The sequence below is a fragment of the Colletotrichum abscissum genome, assembly GCF_030869225.1.
Source record: "Colletotrichum abscissum strain IMI 504890 chromosome Unknown Scaffold_45.1, whole genome shotgun sequence".
Classification (NCBI taxonomy): Eukaryota; Fungi; Ascomycota; class Sordariomycetes; order Glomerellales; family Glomerellaceae; genus Colletotrichum; species Colletotrichum abscissum.
In genome coordinates, this window is record NW_026850376.1 from 351,032 (window position 1) to 367,454 (window position 16,423).

Here is a 16,423-nt window from a genome sequence, read left to right on the forward strand (position 1 = left end):
TTAAATAGTATGGCCAAATAGCATGTCTTCGTAGCCATTCATCTTACTTGGCTTTATTTCACCGGCTGCTCCAAAGGTTGCGACTGTGATGCCGTCGACTCACATCCGCATGAATTCAAACGGCTAATAATAATCAGACCTCCGCCGGGACCTTCGGTCCACGTACTCTGGCTGGCGGGGTGGTGAAGGAAATCGTTGATCACCGCGCCGGCTCCAATCCTCCACGGCTTCATTGTATCGCGGCCTTGGTAGACGCTCCTCCACGAATCGACTCCCGGCAGCTTCTGACCTGTTTGACTGCTTCTCATATCTCACCATCTCATTCTCCCCCTCCGCGCCGACTCCACGCGATCGCCCTCGGCTATCCCCTTCGATTCTACCTCGTCTTTCGAAGCGCTCGCTCGGAGACGGGAGGTAGTCATCAGAGTAATACGAATCCCCTTCGCTCTCACTTCCATAGCCGCGCGACCGTCTGCCGCCGCGGCTACGGGGAGGGTGGTACTCCCTCTCGGACAGCCTCCGTCCGTCGCGGGGGTAGTCGTTGCGGTCCCAGACGTTGTGGTCGTCGTAGTCGATATACCCGTTGTGGCGGTCCCGTATGGCGTTGTGCCTGCGGGACCGGCGGCCACCTGGTGGTGGCGAGTGTTCCCAGTGCTCCTTTTCTGAGTGAATTATGCCGCGCGGCCAGAGCTTGTGGACGGCGAGGGAGGCGACGGCAATGGCGGCGATGAAGACGGCTGCGGTTTTTATGCCGGGTTTCTTGTGGTGATCGCGGGGTCCCGCGGAGGAGGAGCGCGAGCGGGAGGATGGGGAGTAGGAGCGCCGCGTCCGGGCCATGGTTGTGTTTCTCGACCGGGCTGTGTTTATGAGGGCGCGACTGCGGTGGCTGCTACTAGACTGAGACATGCGCGGTGATATGTGAACAGCAGTGTGTGCGTCGTTTAGAGATGAGAGCTAGGTAGGTATTCGTGTTGTTGTGAGATGTCTCGGGTGTGTTGACGCCGTCAACGAGACCGGCCTATCCAAGTGAGACAGGTTCTTTGGTGGTTTGAAGAGAAAGCTCGGTGACAGGAAACCTGTAACAGGAGATTACTTGGACCGGAGGTCGAGGTAAAAGGGGAAATGAGACCACTAAGAGGAGAATGAGGGCGAGGATTAATGAATGTAAATGACGATGAGCCCGTATCTGGAGGCTAGTAGGCGGTGCGAAAAGCAAATGAAACTTTGGGAGACGGCTCGTTGGGCTTCTTCCCCCGGTATCAGAGCCCGAACTCTGAGGAGTTGGGATCGTCCGAGCGAGGGTCAACCCGGCACGTCGGTCTTGAGTGGGAATCTGGCGCGAGCCTTTGGGTTTCTTAGTGGGTTGGTCACGCAGAGGGAGAGAGAGAAGCGCAGCGAGTTTTTCCGACTATATGCGTAGTAAAAGCCTACTGCAAGGACAGCGCCGACGGCGGCTGTGCGTAATTCTCTTTCTGCGGCAGACGTACGGCTTGGGTAACTTGCGCAGCGTGTGGGAGGAGGAGCAGCAGATAGGTTAGAAACAAGTCCGGTCTACGGCTGGCTCGGGACGATGCCGTCAACACAGGGATCTTTCTTGTGGGATGGAGGGGAGGGGAAGAGAGACGGGCGAGTCAAGAACTTTGGGGGGGAGAAAGGCAGAAGACGAACGGAGGGACGGGTTAGGTATTGACTTGTTGATAGGGTCGGATGGAAACAGACGTGGTTTGATGGGTGATGGGTGAGATTTATGGGAGGACGGAGCGCAAAGGATTTGGGTGAGAGGGAGGTTTTATCGGATGGTCTGAGAGTCGGTGAGGGCTTGCAGGATGACCGAGAGGCGCATTCGATGAAAGTAAGCAAGTTAGTTCACTCGATACCGCGCGATAAATGTGAGTTGTATGACAAGAGGGCAGATGGTCAAACGTTCGCAATCTTGCGGGGGAAAGGATCAGATAACAAGGTGAGGAGAAGATATGGAAGACTTCTTGTCAGACCGGGAACCCGTGGTGTGGTTGTGATATTACTTGGACGTTGTGTGGTTGTGTGCAGACAGACAGGGAAGAGCGAGACAAGCTTTCCTTGGCTCGGATTCGATCCCCGGAACTCTGATGCACAGAGGACCACGCGGGTGGTTTGGAAGAGAGTGGCATAGGGATTCCCTTTGCTCTTCGCCCTCACCCTTTTGACGGTTCCCTCGGCCAATCGTTTGCCTGCCTGTCGAAAGGAGGCTCTGTTTCTGTGGCTCTCTTTTGCCTCCGATCAAGCGATTGATCGATTGAGTTATTGCCTCGGATGAAGAGCCGTATGTCACTTCTGGTAGGTGGCAATCTGGGGATTCGATGGACATCTGCATTACGACTTGAGTCGGGAGAGGAACGTCCCGACAGGTGGACAATGGATCCTTGGGATTTTGGAAAGTGAGTGATGGCAAGGCCTGGAACCTCATTGCCGTCTATTGGAGGGTGTGTTGGCCGTTTAGATTGTGTTAGATCTGTGTGAGACAGAACAGGAGATGGGCGAATGACGAAGTGGGTGAGGTTTTAGAGGTGGGCTAGTCTACGCGTGCTTGCGACGTGATGTTCAGCGATTGGCCAATGCGTATTGAGGCCTACGGGTGTGACGACACGCAGGTATGGTCTAAAGCGACGGGTTTCTTATGGGGGAAGACTTGAGGTTCGGTAATACGAGTTTGATGGTGATGGTTGTAGCATGCCTCAAAGTAGAATGTGCCGATGAATACGTTTGGTTGTTAGGTCCTCGATATCTAATAGGGTACGTCATGAGATCAGCTAGCAAAGAATCCAGTAGAGAACTGGTTCCGGTATAATCATGGTCTCTTACAAATGACTTTCATCTTGCATCTTTACAGATTTGTGTTGACAAGCAGGCCGGCTTGGCAACAGAGTTTGAGCCTAGCCTGTCATCCTCCTCACGAAGCCGAGACTGAAGTCATCTCCCTCTCAGCGGCCCTCCAATCCCGTGAACAGCTTCGGGGTGTTGTACAGGATGACTTCACTGACGAGCGCAAGGAAGGCTTTTTTATTCTGTTTTCTTACATAACCCGTGGCTACCGTGGCTCGTATGCGCGACCTAGGGTATATGAGAGCTTTTGACTTTCTTTGTAATGAGATAGCTTAGAGCATCTACTCATGCGAGACTCGTGATATATTATTTCATCTTATTGATGCTGAGATGTTGTTAGAACCTTCATCACCAAAGACTAACCATACTATCTCAGTAATGACCTTGTGAGAGTCTGCCATCATAAGGCAGCATGAAACCAGACGTGATCATGTTTGTGACTGGCGCTCGGCGCAGGAAGTCTCGGCTCATCTGTCGTGGACAGCTAAGCAGCCAGTTGTTCATTTATCATAGCTGGATTCTGGCGACGCAGATACTTGACCAATATGCCATGCATCTGGCTGGCACTTTGTTCAAGTGATAAAATACACACTACGACTGAGAGATGTGGCTGGTCACAGACGTCTGAAAAGGAATAACATCATAGCAGCTTAGCCAGAGAGTTTTATTCGTCTCTTCCAATATCCCGTACGCCAGAAATTCCAAGCAAGTTTTGAACACAATACAGAGTCCCTCTAAAGTCCTGAGTACTAGCAAGGAAACATCTATCTTCCTGAAAGTACCCCCTCACAGGATTACCAAGAAGAAAGCGAGCAAGAACATCCATCCTCCCAACCTCGTCCAAGATCTGCGCGAAGCCTCTCTCAACGTGGCCGCCATCCTTCTAAACGTGTCATATTTCTCACCTTTCAGAGCGGCCTGAAGATCGGCCAGGTCCCGCTTCATATCACCTTCCGCGGGCGTGTAATTCTTCTGCATCTTCATCTGCTCCAGCAAGTCCGCAGCAGTCCATCGCCGCTTAGGATCTGGAGTGAGCATCTTATGAAGCAGGTCCTCGACGAATCGGTGAGGCGAGGGCTCACAGCCACGGCCCCGGGGAGCCAGTGGGTGAATGCCCAATTTTGCGCCATCGGTCAGGTCAGGCTGGATCAGCCTATCCGACTCCCACCGTTCCCTCGCGGATCCGCGGCCGTCGTAGTAAACGCCGAATCGGTGACAGTGCCAGAGGACCATGCCCAGCATCCAAATGTCGGATTCGAACGTCGGCTTTGTGTTGGCGCTGAAGCCGTAATACTTGCCTGGACAGCGTAGCTCAGGGGCCGTGTAGCAGTCGTTGCGTAAGTTGTGGCTCAGGACTTCTGGAACGAGGCCGTGTCCGAAGAGCTTGAAGCGAACGCGCGACGAGTCTTCTGAGGGGAAGGGGAATACGTTATGGAGGCGAACGTCTCCGTGTGCAGTCCCTGTTGCGTGGAGGTAGGCGAGGGCAAGGAGGAGGTCCCAAGCTACGTCGAGGACTATATGGTCTTGTGTAGTACCTCTCGCGGATCGCCATAATCCCTGCGTGGGAAGTCTCTCGACGATGAAGACCTTGTCTTTTGGAAGGAAGTCGAGATACCTTACAATCGTTTTCTATACCCACCGTGTGTCAGCATCTCATTCATGAACTCGGGGAGGACGGGTAGGTTGAACTTACAGGAGAAGCCTCTTTGGTGGGCTTTACCAAGTCCGCTGCGAGATTCGCAAGCTTCTCTTCCCGGGTAGCATCGAGTTGAGGAAAGCCGACAAACGTCACGTCTCTAATGCCGTCAGCATCTCTCGCAGTGATATACCTACGGCCGTCTCGCAGAGATCGGAAGTTGGGTTCGTCGCCGACGGGACCTTCGTCCGAGTGTAGGATGCCCTTGAGGCTCAGGAGGTTCCGATTTGCTTCTCTGTGCGACATGATGATGATTTTGCAACTGAGCTGCTTTTTCGAACTGATATCTGAATCAAGGAGACGTCTACCATCGTGTATGCTGGGTAAGATATATACAGATAGGCCCTGTCCATCTCTGTCGCTGGGTTTTTTTCGTCTCCTTGTCTATTGTTTCTTCGCATCGCCTACCTGGTTCCTGTTTGTTCCTGAAAGAGGATAGACCAACCGTGCTCAAAATTTTCGCAATAGATCATTCTTTCAAACTTGAGAGCCCTGTTGGCAAGGAAAAAGTGAAGTCAAAGGCAGCCGTAGGTTGTTGTTCGGGAGTAGAAAACAAGGTCGACGTCTAAAAGATACTCAAAGCATTGTTCCGGAGACAATTGGTTTGGCGTATCTCGAAACATCCACCACCCAAATCTTCTCTTTGATTTGATTTGAGATCGTTTCGGGGGAGACGATCTTCATCTCGAGTTTCTTTCCTCTCGGCGGATTAGCAAATTAAGTTACTTCATGCCATTCAGTATTAAATGTATAGTCGCATTATCTCTGTCAAGGAACCAAGGTACTGATTAACAAACATCTTTCAAGCATTTAAAGATGCTATCACGCTTCAAATACCCATAAGAGAACCCAAACAGAGTTTCAGTAGACATAGTACCGGCGACCCTTCGTTCAAGGATGGCATATGTGCATCTGGTCTCCCTTCCAACATTTCCAAGAACATCGTCGTCTATTCCCATCAGTCGCAGCCACATGCTAGACATAATTGGTGAACAATAGAGTTCTGCAAGGTAACCTCCCCTTTCGAGGGACTCATTAAAATCTCCATGTAACACCCACAGAAGGTTACATAGGCCCATCTTCTCCTTGCCGCCCATATACTTGTGCCTCGAATGCCCAAACAAGTCAAATCGAGAAGCCAGCCTAGGTCAGGCATAGGCTGTGTTCTTGAAGGCTTTCATATGTACGGGCTTAAATACCCGTTTCTAGTTACTGGGAAGAAACCAGAAACATCATAACTGGCCGTGTTCCTTGGAGACCGACCCTTTTCATTGAATGTGACTGGAGATGCCAGTTTTCACAAGCCCAGTTGACAGGGTATGAATCAAGATAGCAGTCAAAGACCATTGGAAAGAACACGACTAGTGAATGTGAGATGACCAGACAAGACTGCCGAGCATTGATACGTAGCATGAGTATGATTGACCGCAACCAGCCTTCATGTAGATGTATCTAGCAAGTGAGCAGCATCGCTCTGAAGATGGACCATGGATTTGATCACCATTTATGCATCTTTACATGAACGATTTTGGTTCATAAGGGGCACTCGTACTTTTCGGACAACCGATCTAGAGCACAAGGGCGTTACCTCCTAGGATTCAGTACATCGTGGGTAGTTCCAACAGCCAAGTCGAGAATCAGTTAGACTTCGGACTATAGGTGGTCTTGCCGATAGTCAGCCGGAAAATTTCCGTAGATGACTGGTACGCTGAATGGCATGCCTGCATCGAGATTCACCTGCATCACCCAAGAGTAAGTATGAAGTCGGCGGGTATGGTCGACCAGCGCTCATAACTACCGTCACCAAAGAAGATCCTCATTTCAAGTCCCGAGGGTCAGGTCCCTTCACAGTACCACCAAAGGAGACTGACGTCGGTTCCGGGTGGGTGGTCGACGATCCAATTGTTTATATACAAGTGTAGGAAACGAGAATGAGTACGTGGTGTCTATGCCACCTTGCGCGGGAAGGGCCCAATGCTGCAGTCTGTCACTTGGCAGATGATAGATCGGGCTCAGTCAATCGAATCAGAATCGATATCGTAAAGTGAACGTCCACAGCACTCCGCGGCCCCGGGACGGCCGGCCGGAGGTAAGTTCGTGGTGTTACGCCAGCGTCGGCGACGGGCGGGGGGACTAATGTGGAGGCGCGAAGCCCAAAAGAAACCACCATGACCACCACCAGAGGTATCCATACTCGAAGGTGTGCCAATAGTCGGATCAGCGCGGGGCAGGCTCCGGGGACGCCAAATTACAGACGGTCTTTCTCAGCAAAAGTGATTGGAGCCTTGGCCTTGGAGGCTCGCTACTGCCAATGGAGACAGAGGCTTTTGTGTGCCAGTGGGGAGTCGTCATCACTCAGCATGATCTGCCTGAGTCGCTGCGATGGGCCTGACACCCCATCGTGATTTGTCCATGGACGAAAACAGGATCGAGACTAAACCGGGAATAGGGGGTAAATTCGTGAAAACGGGGATTCATCTTTCGGTGGGCGGTGTCCATTTGTGATGGCCAAATGTGTCGCTGTAGCCTGTCCCGTACACCGGAATGAATGGAGTGAAGACTGAACGGCAAGCAGGGAAGCAAGGAAGTGGGAGAGAGAGAAACAACGTGCCTGCAAATCTTTTCGTCATTTAGCCACCGTCTCCATTGATATCGGCTGTCCTTGCAGATGCAACAAAGTGAGGGCTGCTGGGGTAAAGGAAGGCAAAGTGAGATGGATTTTCCAGACTTGCATGTCACGCCGGGTCCAGGAAGGGACCAAAACAATTTGACAATTCGGCTCGAAGGGTTTGAGGGATTGCTTGCCTTGCCATGCTCCGCTGGCTTCAGTCACGTCCAGCTCCATAGCGAGCAGGTGGTCGACTGATGAATGTCAAGGTATCATTGGGTACGTAGCCATTGCCAGGATTCCAGCGGCTGGGGATTGTTGCTGCTGCGAGTTATCTGAGTAAACAGCGCCATTTCCTAATGACAATGCTGGCGACGAAGCAATCCGTAGTGGAAGGTCTTGTTCCGCAGTGGAGATATTGTCCGACTGCGACTTGTTCGCCAAACTAGGTTTGGCCATGCCATGAAGAGGGAAGTAACAGAAGAACACAGCCGTCCCCACCACCTGGCGCCGAGGACTGTTAATTCCTCTGATACCGGTATGACCGGCTTATCAACGTGCTAAGCATTCAATGTGACTGGGCAGCTGAGACTTGTCGAACCCATTTCTACAGTGTCCTGGAGTAGGAAGAGTAAGGAGGACAACCAAGACCATGTTTAGGCGAAGTCAAGCTGAAGGTCAGATGGAGTCGTGAATGCAGGACTGACACCATGCCAATGTCGGATATGTGGCACCAGACTGGCCGGACTAGGCTTCGGTTGGCGAAATGCAATGGAAGCCGAAACTTGAGTTGGCGATCTGCCAAAGGAGGTGCCGTGGACAAATACCTACTCCGTATGCACTTAGTGACCCAAGGGTAGCACCAGATGGGCCCGGCCGGTGCTCCGGTGCGGCAGACTCTCCGAAGCCAACCTGGAGTGCCGCGACGAAGGTTACCAGGGATAGGATCGGACGAGAAAGCCAGTATCTGTACTCCGTACAAAATACCTAGACCCCAGAACTTAGCTGAACTCGATCACTCCAAGCACGGTGTGACAGACAATCAAGTACGAGGTGCGCCGGTGAGTCCTTTTGATGGAGCTTGCATGGGACGTAGCAAGAGTACAATTAGGAGCAAGAGATGATGACGGTTTCGTGAATACCGATATCGCTCTTGACCAGTCAGTTTTCACCTGGACACCAACCGAGGCCGAGATCGAGCAGCATTCAGAAGGGGCTGATGTGATTATGACTGAGGGAGAAAAAAGCAAGCGAGCAGCCGACTGACTCTGTCATGCAGCTACTGAGGCCCAGGGGCGTAGTGACTAAGATGGTTTGTACCCGAATCCGTAGTCGAAGGCGACATGCCCCCCGGGGGGGGGGGGGGTCGTTAGTTGGGCGACTGCAGATGTGGTGTCCGAGCTCGAGGTGAAAGGGGGTGGTGGCTCTGTGAGCGATATTATCCGCAGTGAGGACTTCGGGCTGAGGAGTCTGAGAATATGCCATTGAAATAGCGGCGGTCCAGTCCAGATGAGACTGGCTAGACACGGCATGGAGCAGGGTAGCTCAATCATACAACAATAAGCCACAAAGAGGCCAGGTAGTAGCCGTATCCACGGAGTACTACGTAGACTGCGAAGACCAAAGGTACCTGTGTTGGAAGAGTCTGAAGTCGAGCCAAGGGGGCAATCAAAGACGAAGAGGATTGTTGGGGCCGGGCTGCCAGAATCGGGACAATCAGTGTTGGCGATTCTTGGACTTGAGGCGCTGGACGCGAGACAAAAGCGTGCGATTTGTGTACGACTCTATGTCCGACATACGGTATGTTGTGGCTGATATCGACAAGTGTTGGTGACGGCTGCGGTGGCATGAGTATCTAGCTGCTCCCGCGGGTGTACCATGGCCCGGAGTATCCGTACATCATGTCCGTCAATATCGCTTGGTCTGGACAGGCCGGTGTGGCAAACGGAACGGAGACAGGCTTGGACTTTGAGAATGCATTTTTGCCTGGGACAGAGAGAAGCAGGTTATGAGGAGAGATGGTGATGGTGGTGATGGTGGAAGTGACAGACAGGCGGTTTTTGCTTGGTGCAATTATCTAAGCATTCGAGATGACTGGGTTGTAAATTATGTAAGCGAAGCTTGCTTAGGCCGAAGGGACGTCCCTACCTTACCTTGTGGACGTGGTGCCTATGGTAGGTAGGTACCTTAGGCCCGGAACGTGGCACTTCCCATTGGATGTCCGTCTGGCAGGCCCTTTCATGCATCTTTCCTTGTGCTACCTACCTACTTGTAGGTTTTTTGCGCACCTGCCAGATGCATGCCTGCTTGCCTGCCTGCCTCAAGTCCCTGCCCCAAATGACATTGATTGTAAGGTATCCACAAGGTACCTTATGTGCGAAGTCACGTACGTATGTACTATTCGTAAGTACCTACTTGGAGATGGGAGAAGGAAGGTCCGAAGGTGACCAGCATCGCCTGCACCACCCAAACTGGACTTAATTTTCGTTCATAGCGAGGATGCTGTAGAAGGTGCAAGGAACGGAGCACTTGCAATTACAGATGGGAAAGAACGACGTTCCTCTTGCTTCCCATCTTAACAGTGGAGATGATGCTGCGGGTGGAGCCGAGGCAGCAACTTCCTTTGTCTTCCCTTGACCACATTCTTCCTACACCACTTGAATTACGGCGACGACCTCGACATCAATATCAGCATCAGCGCCCCATCCTCCCAACCTACCTTACCTTTGTTGCTTGCCATGCCCTGATGGTCTGATATTATATCCAGCATGCAATGTGGGCATCGCCAAAGATTCAGCCACCTGCAAAGAAGAATCCAAAATCAAATACCTACATGTCCTCCACCACCATCATAACCAGCATCTAAACCAGCACCACCAAACCAACATTACCCCTCGGCGACCATCAAAGCCACTAGGTATACCCTGTCGTGCCTATTCCCCCTCAAAAGACATGGAACAAGTCACCAGGCCATCGAGTCAGCAGGGACCGACGTCGTTTGCCTGTGCCGCGTTGCGTTATCCAGACCACGCACCAAGCTACTCCCAGCCGCCGCGGTTGACGGGCTCACTGGCCTTCGTCCCGTGCACATCGAGCCCCGCCAGCTCCAGCGTTCAAGCACTTTCAAGCAGCCAGGGGCTGGCTTCATGCCATCGCCCCTGTACGGCTACGTCGTGTGTGAGACAGACAGCATGGCGCCGCTCCTCCACCTCCGAGCCAGGCGGACGTCACCAGAAGGAGCCATGCCATCAAAGGGATCCTCCTGTCCATCGATTCACCCTCGCTTTACTACGTACAGTTACATTGCCTCTTCACCACATGCTCAGTACGGAGTATCTGTGTGTTTTATCACACACACACATACACACACACACAAACCAGAGACACTGCAGCTGATGATTGCCAAACCACCGCCAACATAGTGCATAAGGAAGCGGGCTAGACGAGGTTTTGGGCAAATCGTTGTTCAGGGTCGGTTTCAACTCTCGTCGAGACTCTAGATACGGCTTATCGTAAGCGCGCCCGCCTATCAAGCACACCCTCCTACTCCCTGCAAGTCCATCGAATGGCTACACACTACGGTAGACTGGCCGTGGGTTCAATTTGCATTTCACGGCCTGTCTGTCTCACCTCCACTACCAGCTAGTCTCCGTGAAAGATCTCGTTGCTGAGAGGCCTTCTGAAGCTCGACCTACATAGTATTTAGTCAGTATACTATGTACGGGGCACCAACTCGTTATGCCTGCCGTAACTCAATCATTCAGGACCCTTGACACAGTCGGCCCTCGAGCTATGAAGCACCTGTCTCGGCCGCAGATAACATACACTTGTAACCTCGAAGATTGGTACGCGCAGGAGCACTGGGCTGCTAGCATTCCAGCATTCACGTTATCGACATCGACTACACGCACTGTACGACTGCCCTACGGATAACTGATGCCTTGGAACGGATCGTTGTTTGGATTGTAGGCATAGCATTGTGCCATGCGGATGACTTTTTGGCATTTCGCGAGGTGGTCTCGAGGTACCTTGAAGTAACAGCTAAGAGTCCCACTCGATGCAATTGCTAATCCCAGATGCATAGGAAAGCACGAGTCTCATGTTGCCGCAACACACACTCCCATACTTTCCTTCCCACACGCTCAACTATTCACGAATCTGCCACACAGCGCCACAGGCGTCGCTCTTGGCGGCAGAACGGCGGGACAAACAGTCCATATTCTGGGCTAACTTCGCACTATGTCAGCAAAGAGTTCGCACCCAAATCTACGGATACGCGAGAATTGCTAGGCACACCCCGGTCGCCTTCGCTCGACAATGTGTGCCATAAACGCAACGCTAATTCGCTCTGGCACCCGAGGCACAAGTCACTAGCCTTTTCAGACCATCATTGCCTATACTGGCACGGCTGGCTCTGCGAGGTTCTGAGATGTTTTGAGCGTGGCTGATGGCCAGATCACGGCCTGCCCAGCAAACCATCCACCTAGCCGCTCTATCCCCGCCGGCCGGTTCGGTGACTTCGACATGGCCAAAAGCCCCGACGTCCAATACCAAAACTTGACGATGCCAGCCAGTTTGAACGGCAAGGGCTGTATCACAGTCTTGCGATTACAATCATGAGAACCGACTGGTTCTGCTTCGGGGATACCTCTGGACAGCGCTATCAAGGTTCCAGATGCCTCAAAATGCCCCGGTCATTGGCAAAAACTGCCAACGTCAAATCGGCCATCTCAGCGGTCGTCAATTACGGACACTTCGGCCTGGACGGCGGGAAACACGGAGGCCCGAGGCCAGTCCCTGATCCCTGGCTGACCCTTCTTGTTGGCGACAACTGGCAAATCCTTTTCTTGTGCTGGGTACGGAGTACATCCTCTCACCGTTGAAGTACATGGTCAAATATGCGACCGATTACAATATTTAATTGGCTGCCGCCCTGCGGTCCAGACACCTGCACAGTTAAGATCGGATATGGAGTATGGGGCACTTCGGGTTGCGAGACTGAACACTCCGTACAGTGTTCTGGATCTTTCAGACACGCCCCTCCCACCCTAGAAGGCTCTATAGCCCGCTCAACACCGCGATATTGACCAATTGTGGTCAAATTTTCAACCACTTCGCACTGACTCCCAAGCGTTATTATAGGTATGCTCTTGCTTCGCAAGGAAGCAGCAATCCTGCGACTCCGGCTCAAGCAAGATTGGCGCACATTCATTCGGAAACGATACGGATATGGGCGCAACTAAGGACTGCAATCCACACACGCCGCCAGTCTTCCGCCGCTTGATCGCATGGCCTAGGCGAAGAGGCCGACTCTTGCATGATTTCAGAGAGCCAAGACTGGGAAGAGTATCCGTATGTTCGCAGAAACAGCTTCTCGAAACACCGACCAGCGACGATTATTACAGAAGTCTACAAATCTCAAGCCCGGTTGGGGTAGCATGTCGAGATGCTGCTCTGAGGACAGACGGATGCTTCATTACCGAAAGAACCTTTGAAGTGTGCACAATAGCAGGAGATCTTGCTCGTCGAACTTGATACACTGTCCCGAATGCGACTGCTCAAAGTCTCGTATCCGTCCCACGCCACTAAATTGAGGTTGATAACCTGATACCCATCCAGTCCGGCATGTAAATTGAAAGGAAAGGATAGGTTGTTGCGCATCACACTGACGTTCCGCATGCTAGACGACGGTGTACGCAATATGGAGTCAGTGGTCAGACTGCAGAACCCAGTTCCGTGTCGTGATCCCAGCTAAGATAGTGGGCGAGGCGACATGTGGTCTGCAACCTTTTCACCTGGGAAAGCTTCTATTGACACACTCAAGGCGTCCATCAAACAGTCAGGTTTGTTTCCACCGATCGACCGGCCGAGCACCACACCAACAGTCTGCGCTAGCCGAATGACAAGCCACATAGGCGACCGCACCGCCGCGGGCAGCGTTACGCTGTACTTACCTTCTTCAATATTTGGCGCCAGTAATGAGAGTGCCTGTTGGACGAAGACAGCACAAATTTGATGCTGACTCCCTCATTAGGCTTTGAAGTCCTGAACACCGTCCCTATGGACCAGTAAAGGCGGCGTTATAGCCCTGAGTTTGGCTGCGACTCACTACGAAACCGGTGCGGCGATGGCAAATTCGCGATTCGATTCAAAAGTAAGTAGTCCGTCATACCCCTGTCTGTGACATGCTTTCGAAGTTGTCCTGAAAGCCGCCTACAGGAGATGTGGCTTAGGCCACCTCTTTCCATTCTGTGGGGAGGTTCGCAACGCCAAAGAAGTATTGCGCAGTGGCAGTTCCTAAGTGACAAAACGGAAGACGAAGCATACGGGCACCCCCTTGGATTACAGTCATACGCGCAGTCAATGGGAAGATTGCATGATTGGCCTGCGCGTTGGTTCGTTTGTGTGGTGCGATGAATGTTGGCTGGCCAAGGCTCACAGTCTTTGACCTTACTCTTACCACCATCGTGCGTTTCCCTAGGACAGGAGTGTGCATTCCAGAAGGGGAACATCATCATTTTCCGCTACTCCGAGAGGAAGTTTCTCACCAAGTAATCCTGCTTGACAATAACGAGGCTGAGATCGGGTCACACAGGATAGTACTCTGTTCCCAGTTCTTCTTTCACGATACGTATTTCGTACACAGAATGGCCTTTAGCCACCCAGAGCGAACCATTTTTCAACAGCAACATGAGTGTGTGGAGTGGTTTAACACGGCCTGTTCACGATCTCGGTCCCATGTCGCAGCCGGCAAGGGAACGATGTGTTGGGCCGAGCAAGGAATGCTGAGCACCTGTCGACGAAGCCCGATTGACGAATGAGATTTTGCTCCTCCTCCCTGCCGTTTCTCAGTTCACACTCACGGAGGCTACAGCCGATGTCCGAATTTCCGGACGAGCCATGCTGAGTGTGTCTACGAACCAGGCTCTAGTAAGAAGGAAGACTGCCGCACCGGGCTTACTCCTCCGTCGCAGACCGGCACCGGCGCCATTGGATTTGGGTGGGACAAGCCTGGGTCGAGATCTCAAAGTCTTTTGACAATTGCACGTTGCTAAAGTCGGATTCAACACGAATGAGGTAGACACATGCAGTACCAAGCAAAAACCCTCGAAACCCTGTCGGCAGGCCTCGCGGAGTCGCTGAGGATCAGACTCGAACTATGCATTCTCTTTGGGGAAACACCTCAACATGCAACGCAACAGACATGCCACAGGGGCGTTTGGGGAGGGCGCATCCTCATTATTCGCCGCCCACCGACGCGCATGCAATCCGTCAGCAGAGGTATGTCCAGTTTTCTCGGTTGAAGGCTGAGATATTACGACGCCTACACCCCTCTCGTCCCATTACCGCTGTTCTCTGACCCTGACTGAAAGATAGGATTGCGAGGAGCCAGTCTTGGTTGGCCCTTCACCAGTCATGATGCTTGTCGCTATTTTCACGTACTTCCCGATGACTGGACGACGCCCAACACCACCTCAGTGGTGGCAGAGTCTTTGTGGAGGACCCTCCCGTGCTAATTGACCGTGTCTCTTACAGCACATGTCTGGGGGCCGGTACCTCAAATCTTTGCTGCATCCGCAAATGCAACCACTTTGGCCCGCTCCATCCATTCGGTTGTCTGGCAGCCTGGCAGGGGAAACGCGGGCAAGACAACCCCCTTCGCGTGTCGCTCATGGGGTATACTGCGTACACAGTAGTGTCTATGGCGAACAGGGTCTTTGATGTTGCAGGGATCTTAATGACCTGGCCGAGCTCATGAATTCGGGCACAGTGGACGGAGCAGCATTGCCCCTGCGCGCAGCGTCGCCCAGCTATTCGGCCGGCACGATCGGCGTGGCCCATGACGCCGCTGTATTACAGATGTTTTGTCATTTGAAGTGTCTCGTTGCTGCCACAGCCGAAGACTTTGTCGAAACGGGCGTGCCACTCACCCACCATCATCATCATCAGTCAGAGGTGCATCCATTCCTTCAAGCGCCGTGCCCACTCCTTAACCGAACCAGCTCGTGACTGAGGCCAGACAACGATCCAGTCAAGCAGCCCACAGAGTCCAAGCTGACAATAACACAAAGGCTGGGTTGTGCATGACGTGCCTCGACGGAGTGTGTAACACTTTGGAACCTCGAGAACAGCCGACTCTTTGTCTACACTGTTTCCCCTAAGAAATTGCAGTCCATCTCGCTTGCAATGGTTGCTCACGAAATGCATCCGCGCGACAGCAAGTTCTCTGACGCATAGAAATGGCGAACCCCAAGCCGCGGTTTCATTAGGGTGAGGACGAAAACGCAAAGGGCGTGGGCCAGACGGAGCCACGGAAGCATCCAAGTTCCTTTGCTCAAGGATCGGCCGTGGACTATTTGCTTGCTCTACCCTAGCGCTGGTTCAACCACGGGTATTCGTACGGATACGATCCCTTGATTCTGTGCTCGATTTCTACCTATAGGTGAGCAGAGGGCCTGCGCCTGGGCCATGCATCAGTCGTCAATTTGACAGCCTCGTCTTGCAGCAGCAGGCTGGCAAGCAATCAATGCTCAATGGTCTCGGCTTTGGCGATACGCTACAATCATCCATCGCTTCCTCTTGGTTCCTGCAAGTTCTTCATCAACCAACACCATTACTGGGTATACATCCAATGTGGCTTTGGTGTTGACCCTTGAAGGTCTTTCGAGGAAGATGAAAGATGTTGGGGGCGCTGCTCACCACATTGGCAGACTTCGCGGCAAAACATGGCAAGAACAGTATGTTATTTGATTTGCTCGCCGAGCTAACCACCTAGCTCTATCAATTTTGGCCATCCTCAGGGCTCGGCATCTCTGCTGCGTTCTATTTTGGGGTAAAAGACCAGATCAAGTAACTAGGGCCGTTGCGTTGGCGAAGAGTCTGGCAGACTCCTTAATCCTCCAAGCTTGATCTCATTTGGGATCACTTTATTGTCGCTTTATTTCTTTGATCGCTTTGCACGACAAGGGGCTGGCCGTCGGGCAAGAGAACGGCGGACAGAGGGCCAAAGACAGCAATGGTGTCCTGGCAACCCTGGTCCGGCTACAACCACGAATGAAGGAAGCGGCATTGCACAAGACAACCTAGACAAGAACAGACGCAGCAGCAATATCGATTCGGCCGTCCAGGGGACGATCCTCTCCCGCGCATCTGAGAATGAGACCCAGTCGGTGCCGCCGTCCACACGACCTTGGAAGTTGGATCACCATTCCTTTCTCAGCAGTGGGTGTTGTCTCAATGCCTGGGAAGAGTCCAGG

At 52.5% G+C, this 16,423-nt stretch overlaps 3 protein-coding genes across 3 annotated transcripts; all 3 read right to left on the bottom strand.

Moving 5' to 3' along the window:
- Window positions 1-123: 123 nt before the first annotated feature.
- Window positions 124-837, bottom strand: CABS01_13529 (uncharacterized protein; the record flags this gene model as incomplete). Its single annotated transcript, XM_060546871.1, has 1 exon — window positions 124-837. One exon carries the CDS (start codon window positions 835-837, stop codon window positions 124-126), a length of 714 nt encoding a protein of 237 aa, XP_060394931.1.
- Window positions 838-3,648: 2,811 nt separating this feature from the next.
- Window positions 3,649-4,804, bottom strand: CABS01_13530 (uncharacterized protein; the record flags this gene model as incomplete). The annotated part of the gene is made up of 2 exons (XM_060546872.1): window positions 3,649-4,491; window positions 4,556-4,804. 2 exons carry the CDS (start codon window positions 4,802-4,804, stop codon window positions 3,649-3,651), a joined length of 1,092 nt encoding a protein of 363 aa, XP_060394932.1.
- Window positions 4,805-8,715: 3,911 nt separating this feature from the next.
- Window positions 8,716-9,243, bottom strand: CABS01_13531 (uncharacterized protein; the record flags this gene model as incomplete). The annotated part of the gene is made up of 2 exons (XM_060546873.1): window positions 8,716-8,977; window positions 9,044-9,243. Coding segments are annotated over 2 exons (462 nt in total), but the record flags the coding sequence as incomplete, so codon positions are not given.
- Between the last annotated feature and the right edge of the window lie 7,180 nt (window positions 9,244-16,423).